At 32.0% G+C, this 12,300-nt stretch overlaps 1 protein-coding gene across 1 annotated transcript; it reads right to left on the bottom strand.

Moving 5' to 3' along the window:
- Positions 1 to 5,820: 5,820 nt before the first annotated feature.
- On the bottom strand, positions 5,821 to 10,030 carry LOC115718934 (importin subunit alpha-2). Its single transcript, XM_030647763.2, has 11 exons — positions 9,534 to 10,030; positions 8,844 to 8,946; positions 8,663 to 8,754; positions 8,457 to 8,588; positions 7,968 to 8,153; positions 7,695 to 7,858; positions 7,425 to 7,503; positions 7,183 to 7,311; positions 6,878 to 7,005; positions 6,416 to 6,793; positions 5,821 to 6,323 (listed from the first exon to the last, which is right to left on the bottom strand). The coding sequence occupies exons 1-10, from the start codon at positions 9,741 to 9,743 to the stop codon at positions 6,418 to 6,420; spliced, it is 1,599 nt and encodes a 532-aa protein (XP_030503623.2). The 5' UTR covers positions 9,744 to 10,030; the 3' UTR covers positions 5,821 to 6,323; positions 6,416 to 6,417.
- Between the last annotated feature and the right edge of the window lie 2,270 nt (positions 10,031 to 12,300).

Raw genomic sequence — 12,300 nt, 5'->3', positions numbered from 1 at the left:
TTTGTCTCATGATATACTTTTACGGAATGTACTTCGTGGTACATTAGATGAGTCTCAAGGTATATTAAATGAGTGTTAGAGTACGATTCTACTTTTTAACCCTAATTACCCCTAGATCAATCTCAGCCGTCAGATCAAATAACTACCTCATCTGACGGTTGTTGTACATCACGGATTACAATCTGTGAAAGTACAGACAAAATCATATCCCTATAATTATATCAATAATAATATGAAACTAAAAATAATACTAGACACCTAAAAGAACTTTTTCTTGTGTAGAGAATTTTTGCCACCTTGTACTTCTTATGGTAAAGGCATTATGGAGTGGATTAGTGAAAGTCTTAATTCAATCTCTAATCATATTTTAATTTAAGTTATGTAGAATTTTTGTCTCCAAATTTTGATATATACTGAATATGTTTTTTGAACTTTTTAAGTTGTTTGAAATTTTCTCTGAATTATTGAGATTATTAGTCTCAAAGATTTATGCTTAATTTCGTTCAATATTACTAACGTGGTTATGATCCATGTACCAAATCGTGCCCCCAAATTTTAATATGTAAGATCTCTTAAATTTCGATATGTACTAAATTGTACCCTTAAACTTTGATATGTAACAAATGGTCTCCTGAATTTTTATCCAGAAGTTTAGAAAGAAGCCTTTGAATCTAATAATTTTAATAAGTTGAAATGACAAAATTTGTTATATATCAAAGTTAAATAAAAATCTTAATTAGCATATAACTTAATAACAAAAGGTCACTTCATAAAAGTGTTAAACACTACCACCAACACTTAATAAAAATGTGAAATAAAACACTTAATAAGAATGTGAAATAAACAATTTTATCAAATCATAACAAAAATAAAATAAAAATGATAATTTGAGGATAGAGAAAAGAAGGCATTTGATCAAATCGTTTTGTACAATAAATAACAATACAATCGTTTTATAGTGTAGTGTGGTGTGTGTGGTTAAAAAAGTTAAAGCTCTCTTTCCAAGCAAACATAAATAATATTATTATGTTAATTAAATATTTTTGAAAATAGATTAAAAATTAAGTAAAAATGGGAAGTAGTGTGATGTTTTTAGCTTTTCATATTCCCCATGCTCTCTATATATTTTTGTCATAAAAAGGTGTGAGCCATTGAAAAGTCTGATTCTTTTCTAAAACCAGAGAACAGAAGAAGAAGATGAAGAAGAAGACAGTTAATTTTATTAATAATAATAATAATAATAATAATAATAATAATGATAAATATAGTGGTTCCCTCGATAACATGAAACCATGTCAAAAATAGTTTACATTTACAATACAGAAATCCATTAATTAACCGCCTGTACGTACCTCCAAGGGGCCATTTATTTAATTTTATTATTATTATTATTATTATTATTATTTTTATGAAATGAGTACTTCATTAAATTTAGTATTCGGAATACATGCTATCCATCAGAGCTGCTGAAACGTTAGACACACAAATGCTATGTTCAGATAAAGACCAAGACATCCTAGTAACATGTGCTAGTCGGTTTGCTGAACTTTTCACAAAATGAATTTTGATAAAAGAGTTTGGCAATTATGGACAAGAACCTCAAAGAGCGAACTGAGAGGAATCTTGCTTCGAATAGCTTGGACAGTAATCAGACTATCAGATTCTAGCTCGACAGTGTGCCAGTTATGATTTTTTATCCAGCTTAAGGCTTCCTTAATTCCAACAATCTCCGTCACTTCAGGTGTAACGGTTCCAGGATTACAGCCAGCTTTGGTGTCAATAAGAATACCCGAGTTGTTCCTTGCAACCATGCCATAACCATATTTGTTTTCACTAACAAACATAGCAGCATTAATATTAATCTTTATATATACACCATATTTTCATACAAAGAAAAAGTCTATATATGTATCACAACCCTACCTATTATATTTCATTCTCAACATTTATTTATGTTTTTAGAATTACACCATATATTATTTTTTTAATTTTTTTTTAAATGTATGCAGTACGGTTTGTATTTCTAAAGTGATTGCAGCGTTAGTTGTAATAAAGGTTTCTATATGATTTTTTGTTACAATTTAGGTTGCACCGCTAGTTGTAATAGGATTTTCTATATAGAATTCCGTAAAAATATATATATAAAAAAAAAAAAGAAACAACACTGATTTGGAGTGTAAAAATGAAAAAACCTATTTTTTTACCCTAGTTTAAATGCATTTTTTTCAGTTTGAATTTATAATTAGTTGTTATTTTTTTTTTATATATATGTTTGCAATAATAGTTTACAAAGAATCAGTATTATATTTCTTAAAGGTCGTTTTAGTACACTGTCTGGATATTTCAACATTTAGGAGAGTTTTTTTATGTATTTTTTTACGATCGACGTACGTTATAATTTTTTAAGATCACTTATAAATTTTTCAAACAATTCTAAATAGTTTATAGTACCGAAATAAAAATTAAAATAGCTACTTATGGTACATATAAAAAATAAATTATGCATATTTAAATATTTTTGCAAGTCTCAAGTTCATATTTTTTTCGTGTTATGTCGTGTACTTGCCTCCTAGTATTAATCATATTAAATACAATTTTTTACATCTATCAAATTTAACACGTTTTTTTAAAAACCTTATTAAACTGGTGCATTTTTAAAATATGCTAAAATATAATAATCCACTACTTACAAAACACTCTAATGAGATGCTTATTTAACAGGCATGCCTAAAGGGTAAGTTGAAAAATACCTCTTTTATTCATCAATTAATCAAATTTACCTCTAATTTTATATTTATTTGAAATATACCTCTTTTTATATGTATTGTACCCAAAATACCCTTACATAAGAGAATCACATAGAGAGTATCTTGAAGTGACAGGGGCAAAATTGGTACAATGTTTAAAAAAGAGGTAAAAATAATAGATTTTTAAAAAGAAGGTAAAAATAAAAGAGGACAATATAAAAAGGGTATAGAGTGTAATTTCCTCCATGCCTAATCATGTGTAATTGTTGTTGTTAATCAATCATGTTCCTTAATCCTTTCAAAAACAAAATTGTATCTCATGTAGCTTTTTCGATCACTAGTAAAGTTATTTATACAATTCGTAATCGAACTCTAATTAATTTGGATTAAATGAATTTGGTGAAAATAATTTAGTCAATCTCAATCGTTTATAATTCTTTGTCTAGTTCTAGTCTTAAAATTTTCACCAACGGTTCAAATCAAACTAATTTGCCTAATTATTTTACATGAACTTGTTTTCTTGATACAATATTGATATATGAGAACAATCTTTATACACAATATTTTTTTTTATTGTTATCTATAAATAATAACCTTTGAAAAGCAAAAAAAAAATGATAACAAAACAATAAATTACTTTTTAAAAAATTGAACAAAATGATAAGCCCATATATAAATTATACTCAAACTTGACACCAACTTATATCCAAAACAATTTTAACCAATCTTTTTATTTAAGATTGATTCTACCTAAATAATTTGCCACATAGATATATTTTAAATTTATGTGTGATTTATGTATTTACATATCATTACTTGTACAAAATATAAACCAAACCAATTTATTCATACTTGGATTGGCTTGATTTGGTTTAAACATTTAATTAGTCTAATTTTTGCTATCTAAACTATGACATTTGTAAAATTTTGTTCCTGAATTTTTCTCTATTGCAAACATCCTCGAGCTATGCAAATCTTTACAAATATATGAGTTACATGTATAATTGTAGTACAAAGACTTATTTAATAATTTTAAGCTACTTGAAATTTAATTTATTGACATTAAACATACAAAAAGTAACTCTAATAATGCACATACATATTCTCATAATTTATCATTAGATCGATACTTATGTATTTATTTTTCGTCTAGACTCTTAAATTGAACTAGAATAATATTATGTTAATGCTATATCAACAACTTGATTAAATAAACAACCAGAATGCAACTGTAAGAAGACATTTACAATAATTTTTATAGTTTAAGAGAAATTTTGACAACAAAAAATAAAAATAAGAAGAGAAGTGCATGTTTAGCATTATAACTAAAAAAATATTTTTTGTTTTTAAAAACAGAAAATTATTTTTTGGAAATAATTTGACTTGTTTAGCCTTGTTTTTTTAAAATAGTTTTCAGAAAATAAAGTTACAAAAAATAAGAATTTTGAAAACAACAAAATTTTATTTTCTGTAACTAATTCATTTTTGGTCAATATTGTTTTTAAAAAACACTAACCAAACATGACTTGTTTTTAAAAACTTCAAAAACTATTTTTTGTTCTCATTTCTAAAAACAATTTTTTGAAAACAAAAAACAGAAAACAATACCAAACATGCAAACATGCTCTAAAACTCTACAAAAATCATAATTCAGGAATATGAATCATATTTACTCATAAATAAATAAAAATATCAACAAAACCAATTCGTAAAAACCCCGCTCACCGTTCACTAAAGCAGTTCATAGAAATATAGATTAATTGTCTTTTTTAAGGATTTACTTATTTTATTTTTATAAACAACTCATGGTAATTTGCATAGTATTGTATGATTAAAGAGGTTTCAACTTCACTCTATAACTCTCAAAGGTCCCTCGGTCCAAAATCACTATTTTTAACAGGATAAGTTGAAATATAACCATTTTTTTCATCAGTTAACCAAAAATAGCTTTATTTTTCAATTGAAATGTACCTTCTTTCATAAGTCCATTATCGATTATACCCGGGTACTGTTCAGAGAAATGACAAAGGTTTTTTTTCATTACATAAGGGAACAATGAGAATATAACAAATAAAAGAAGGTATAAATTAAATATATAGAAAAGAAAGGATAAAAATGAAATGGGTTAATAAAAAAAAGGTTATAGGGTGCAATTTCCACTATTTTTAACACCTCAGCTTCTCTTTTCATCCTTTAAGTTCCAAGTTCCAACCTCGACATTATAATGTCTTTCTTAATTAATATAAGCTGAACCCAAACCAATAAGTACAAGATGGAAAAAGATAAAATAAAGATACAATCACTCCACACACATCACAAAAATCACATAAAACAAAACTCGTTGGTTTTGGGAAGTATAAATTCTACCCTTAAAATGGGCCTACTTACTCTTTGTTTTCTTGTTCTTGTAGAAGATATTCATATCACTTACCTGTATTTATGAACTGACTTGCTTCAACATATTCTTTTTTTGACCCAAGAAAAACCCAAATTGTAACAGTATAGTATTAGTAGTAGCATTGTGACTAATTTGCCAAGAAAACAAAATAGGGATTAACTTGTCAAACTATAAAATAAGAGACAAGGACGGACGACAAAAGAATGAAAAATCAACCAGAAAATAAGGTCAACAATTCCACAGGTAAAGTTTGTGTTGCCGAATAAAGAATTATAACAAGCATGAATAAAAGAAAACATAAAATATCTAAAAGTTGACATTGATTTGTATATTTTGAGCAAACTAAGAAGGGATTCAAACCGGCATTGTTAAGCGTTCTGCGAATTGTGCCACGCATTTTATTGCCCGGTATTCTATTTCTTTAGCTGAACGTATGTTCCCAATTAACACCTGTAGAATTGATGTCTATTCTGAAGGCTCTAATTAATAGAGAACACTTTATTCAAAAAAAAGAAGGGATTCAAACCTGGGCAAGCCATGATATTCTAACAACACAAGTGTTAATATAAATATTACTTCATATTCATTATTCATTATGATAATAATACTCGTATATATTGGTCGGATTGAGAAAATGCCAAAACAGAAAACAAAGAGCTGAGCTGGCGAGACATATAGATAATAATAATCTTTCATTTCATAATAAGGATTTTTTTTTCTTTTAAAACAACTTCTCACCTGACCAGTGGACTATTCCCCTGACAATATAATTAAATTCATCAACGACTCTAAATCCCCAAAAAAATACAAGTTTATCACCACACAACGTACAACGGATAGGAAGGGTATCCTCATTCATACTCAACTACAACGCAAATATTTATGGAGACGACTCTCTGGAAAGTGCCAAAATGACTTGGTAACGAACCATCATAACCAACACTTTTTTAGCTACAACATTTTCTATCAAAACTAAAAACAAAAATAAGAATAAGAAGAAGAAAAATGCAAGACTTGACATCCGCTGTATGTGATAACCCAACAACAGCCATTCGGGATAAACGACTCACCAAAAATAGAAACCCCACTTGGCTTTAATCCTTTCGTCACAGATGGTTGTCGTATATTAAGTCCCCATGCTATAGCTTGGTCGAGCCACTCTTAAGATTTGCCCCGCTCTGTTATACAAATCAAACAAACTGATGTCAGAAATTAATCATCGTAGTCAATACAATTCAGGGAGATGATGTGTACTGTATACACTAACTACCTTCAGCTGAAGTTGAATCCACCAGAAGGAACGGCAGGAGCCTCACTCCCTCCAAAGTTGAATCCGGATTGTGCCGAGTCACCAGGTGGCATTGTGTCATCCTCTTCCTCGAGCCAATACGTTTCAAGGATCTTTACAGCCTTTTCATATATCTCTGTATTGTCGTGACTTTGTAGATTCTCAATTTTCTCCAACCCTTCAGCATCATCAATTAGCTGAGCATAAAGATTAACACCTCCAGTGTTACCCAAATTCTTTTCGGCTTCTCCAACCTTCAAAATGTTTTCAAGCCCTTCCAAACATACTGTGACAATCCTAGGATCAGGGCAGATTAGAAGATCACACAATGGTTTGATACACCCTTGATTTACTAAGAACCTGAAACCAAAGAAAAAAGGAACAAACAGATCAGCACATCTGCACATAAAATAATTAACAATACAATCAAGTAAAATAACGTACTTTATTTGGTCATGAGAACCACCAGATGTAGCATTTGAGATAGCCCAGGCAGCCTCTTTTTTAATATCAAATTCAGCATTTTGAAGAAGATTAACAAGTGGGGCAATTATACCAGCCTCAACTACACACTGTAATATGCAAATCATAAAATACAATCACTCATTAGAACAAGATTTAAGTCTCATATCCAAATCACACATACAATCACTCATTAGTCCAAGATTAAACTCTCATGTCTCCAAAGATTGTTAAGTATAAAGAGGAAAGAAACTGAAACATTTTTTAATTCAGATCAGCAGCTATACCTGAATCTGCTCCTTGTTTCCAGCTGTGATGTTTGAGATAGTCCAGCAGGCCTCTTTCTTGATACTCTTCTTATAATTGTTTGTCAATAAAGTCAGCAAACAGGGAAGAGCTTGATGACTTATGATGACCTGAACAGAGTAACAGTTACTTAGCTCAAGATGCAAACAGAACTCCAGTTGAAAAGTCATCATGCAAAATTAGAGAATGCAAATAATTACACAAGCTAAAGAAAAATTAAAACCTGAGTTTGCAAATCATCTCCAGTGACAATATTCCCAACAGTGCGAAGAGCAGGAATGAGCACAGATGGTGATGGGTGACTGGAAAACATACAGTAATAGTTCAGTGCACAAGAACAAATCCCAAATATACTGATTACTAAACTCCTAATGATATTGCACAAACAAAAACTCCCAAGAAAAACCTCCAATCAAATCCCAAATATACTTAATACTAAGAGCAGTCGCAAATACAAAAGTATTAAAAAACAAAATCAGATATCAAGACTCACAGCAAAAGTTCAACAAGTCGGGGGCACACCCCGGCTTCAATAACTGCTTGAATTTTATCATTTGTTCCATCTGAAAGGTAAGAAAGTGCCCAACAAGCATCTGTCAAAACTTCCTCATCATTTGAATGGATAAGGCGAGCAAGAGCTGGAAGTGCAGGCTTAACCTGTGAGAATGGCCAAAAGAGATACCATTAGAATTTATAATTTAAATTAACCAAAAAGGAAGGCTAATAAACTTTTAGTATTAGTACATCGAGCATACAAATATCCAACCTGATCAAAAGGAGGTTGTGGCTTGCCCCTACAGAAGTTTGAAAGGGTCCACGTTGCATTTCTAAGCATAGAGAGCTTAGCATGCTCATTTAATTGTGCCAGCAATGGCAGCAAGGCCCCATTACCAAGTACTAGATCACGACATCTGGGGGAATCACCAGCGACATTACCCAAGGCCCAAACAGCCTACAAATGCAAAAGGGAGAACCATGTCAGTCACTACTACTACAATATTACCATATAATTCCATCTTCTGAACAATTACAGTACAAATCACCTTCTAAAACACTTAAGAGAACACATTACAATATTTTCTTTTCCACTTATGTCAAAAATACTTTAGTCAAAATCAAGGTTATGCAAAGTGAGCTAGGACATGCCAGTTCACATTTGTAAGCAAAAGCAATGTAATAGATAATTGCCAACACTATGAGCAGTCACAGAAAAAGAAACTAAGAAGCAGCTACCCTACTTGCTTAAATTCAATACCTGCTCACGAACGTCATCACTTGGAGAACCAAGAAGTTTGACAAATATAGGGACAGCTCCATGATCAATTACAACCTTTGTGTTCTCAGAGGTCCCTGAAGCAATATTTGTGAGAGCCCAAGCTGCTTCAAACTGTAGGAAATACAAATTATAAAAATGGGATGCATTGAGCAAGTAAATAATATTTGGTACAAGAAATTGCAAACCTGCAGCTGTGGAAAGTCTTCCCTCATTAGAAATTCAACAAAACGAGGAACAACACCAGATTGTATAACTTCCTCGATTGGAGGACTTCGCTCTGTAGTCATAAAAAAGTATACATATAACATATTAATAAAGCACAACTGTAAAATAAAATCAGTGTGCGGCAGAGATATAATTCCTCACCAATAGAAAGAAGCTTCCTAAACTGAGTAGTAGACTCAAGCTGCAAATTTCCATCATCCGAGTCTGACCAAACACCCGCTACCATCGAAGGTAGATGTTCTAGCTGCATTTAAGAAATGAAATAAAGTTAAGCACAATAAAAATTCCAACCATTCCTCTTCACAAAACTGATATTAGAAGTACTGAAGTCAATCCAATAAAAATGCAGTAAAATAACGATAATAGTGTTTCCATAAGTCACAAGTAGTCAAACAAGGACTCCGACCAATAAAAATTCAAGCTGCAACATAAAAAACAAACTTCAAATTGATCGAAATGAGTTGGCATCAGTCCAGAGTGTACAAAATCAAAGTTATAAATTCAATTAAACCCATCTTCAAAACCCTAAAAATAAATATCAAAACGAAGTGAATCAGCTCCAAATGAGAAAAGGGGAATCCCAAACCTTCACAAAACCCTCTTAGAACGAATTCAACATGAGCAAAGCAATCAAAGTCCTCATCACAAACAAAAATACCAACTTAATCATAGCAAAGCCGTAGATTATAAAAGTAATAAACTAAACCCTACTTAATCGGCAAACTCTGCATAAAAACCAATACAACCATAGTCCATAGTCATCAGACTACCGAACCGAACTGCAATGTTAATACAAAATACTTAATACATAAAAATGATTAGTAAAAAGACCTTCTTCTCAACAGCTGAGGTTGGAATGGAAGTCTGCAATTGCTGAGGGGGAAGTCCCTCACGACGCTTCTTCTGAAGGCTCTCTTCTCTGCGATTTTTCCTGATCTCCACCATATTATCCTCACGGCGCCTTCGACCCTCTTCAGCGTCGACGGCGACCTTATATCGGTTCCGGCGGACCTCAGTCCTCGCGCTCGGCCTCAACGACATGATGAAGTAGTGGAATTCGAAACCCTAGAGAGAGAAAGTAAGGGTTTTGGGGAGAAAACAAAGAGAGAGAAAGGAGGGTTTGATCTTTCGAAGGTTTAGAGAGAGAAGTGAAGAGAAGAACTGAGAGATTATATAGCGCAGTGTGGGAGTGGGGATAGCTTAGTCGGTAACTGGGCTTGGATCGGTTTGAAATTACGAAATTGCCACTGGTTTTGAATTTGAAGGTGAGGGAAAAAGCGTATTTGATTGGTGTGTGTGTGTGAGAGTAGAAAACTAAAAACACTACAATTTCGAAAAAGGCCTCGAAACGACGACGTATTAAGTGTTTTTAAAAAATTAAAACCAGTGCTTCACAGCTTTCTTTTCTTTATTGGTAACAAATTTATATCTTTAATACGACGTCGTATTATGTGGATCCAATCCCAAACGGCTAGATCGATGTCTAAAGTTGGAAAGTACAGCGGTGTTGCGGTGTTCAGCTAGCGGTGACACCTTTATTAAAATTTAAAAAATATAATATAATATAATAATTCACATCAATAACTCATTAAATAAATACAGATTCTTTATCGAAAAATAAAATAAATAAATAACTAAATACAGATTGGAAAAAAAAATAAAAATTTATTATTATTTTTGTTTTTAACTGGAAAATTTATTCAATTATATACACATTTCTTTTAAACCAAATGTTTTATTTTATTTGTTTTACAAAGAAGGTAGTAGTGGTTTTGTTTGCATCCAAAAATGCATAAATACTCATTAATTTACAATTATTTTTGTTTTGTAAGAACATTGCTAAAGGAGCTTCAACATTGCAAGAAATAGAAAAATCGAAGTCCCTTTATTTTCTTTGGTTCGTGTTTGTGTGAAGAAGATAAGCTAATTTCTGTTTAATTTTTTATTTTTGATTGGGCATAGCTTTTTAAGTCGCCACCCATAAAGGATAATTAAAATAGAATCAAAGTTTATATTTGTTGTTAATTCAAAACAACAACACCAAGATTCACAACACAAATTGTAGCAAAATCAATGAACTTAATAATAACAAATTATCATATACATATAGTAAACTCAAATAACTAAAGTTGAATTAAGAGGATAAGAAGACACCAAATTTATCGTAGTTTTGGTCCTCGAGATCAAATGTCATTTCTGACCATACTCTAGCTAAAAAATATCACCAAGCTTTCATTAATGGAGGAGAAGAAAGAATACAAACACCAATGATAGAGCTTAGAAAACTCTGAACTCGGATCTTAGTGGACAATCTCAGCCCTTCTCTCCCAATCCCGAGTACACCCTTAAGTTCTTAATCCCAAAGGACTTGATCTCTCTCTCTCTCTCTCTCTCTCTCTCTCTCTCTCTCTCTCTCTCTCTCTCTCTCTCTCTCTCTCTCTCTCTCTCTCTCTCTCTCTCTCTCTCTCTCTCTCTCTCTCTCTCTCTCTCTCTCTCTCTCACACACACACACACCAAGCTTTCATTAATGGAGGAGAAGAAAGAATACAAACACCAATGACAGAGCTTAGAAGACTCTAAACTCGGATCTTAGTGGACAATCTCAACCCTTCTCTCCCAATCTCGAGTACACCCTCAAGCCCTTAATCCCAAAGGACTTGATCTCTAAACTCCCACAACTTCTCTCTCTCTCTCTCTCTCTCTCTCTCTCTCTCTCTCTCTCTCTCTCTCTCTCTCTCTCTCTCTCTCTCTCTCTCTCTCTCTCTCTCTCTCTCTCTCTCTCTCTCTCTCTCTCTCTCTCTCTCTCTCTCATAAAATGAAAAGGGAGCTATTTATAAACATAGCTTTACAACTGTTCTTGTAACAGTCTTAACTAACTGTAATAAAGTTGAGTTCGTTATAGGCTAATTTTGGAGGATTAACTTCTACATATTCTACCTTGATCCTCAAAAGTAGACTATCAAGCCCTTTTCACTCAAGCCTTAATGATGTTATACTCCCAAAAGTTTCAACAAGTACCAATATTCAGCAAGTTAAGACAATGCATCAACTTGCTGAAAGTGAGAATCTTTGTTCCCATGTCTGTAGAATTATCACTTGTGTGTACCTTCTCATGGTAAACAGAATTCTTACACAAGTGAATTGATGAAAGACTATCTTAATATATAGTTCCTTTGTCATTGCTTCTTTGAAAGCTTTAGTGGTGGCCGTAATTTCTGATTCTGTTGTTTCAAGTGCCACCACTTGTTGCCGTTGAGATTTACAATAGATGCAACTCTTGTTAACCATGAATACATAAGTTGTAGTAGATCTTCTATTATCTAAGTTTGATACATAATCTACACCAATATAGCCATCTAATCTCAAATTTGATGAGTCTCTTTGGTAGATCAGGCCATCCTTTGTTGTTCTTTTTTAGTATCTCATTAACCGCTTCCATGCATTCCAATATTCTGACCCTGGATTTGCCATGAATCTGCTGAATACACTTATGGATTGAACTATATTAGGTCTAGTACTTACCATGATATACATTAAATAGCCAACAACCATTGCATATGGGCATTCCCTTAATACCTTCTCTCTCTGTTTCAAACTT

The sequence above is a fragment of the Cannabis sativa genome, chromosome 2, assembly GCF_029168945.1.
Source record: "Cannabis sativa cultivar Pink pepper isolate KNU-18-1 chromosome 2, ASM2916894v1, whole genome shotgun sequence".
Classification (NCBI taxonomy): domain Eukaryota; kingdom Viridiplantae; phylum Streptophyta; class Magnoliopsida; order Rosales; family Cannabaceae; genus Cannabis; species Cannabis sativa.
The sequence above is the reverse complement of the archived record's forward strand: the minus strand, read 5'-3'. Positions and strand labels throughout refer to the sequence as shown.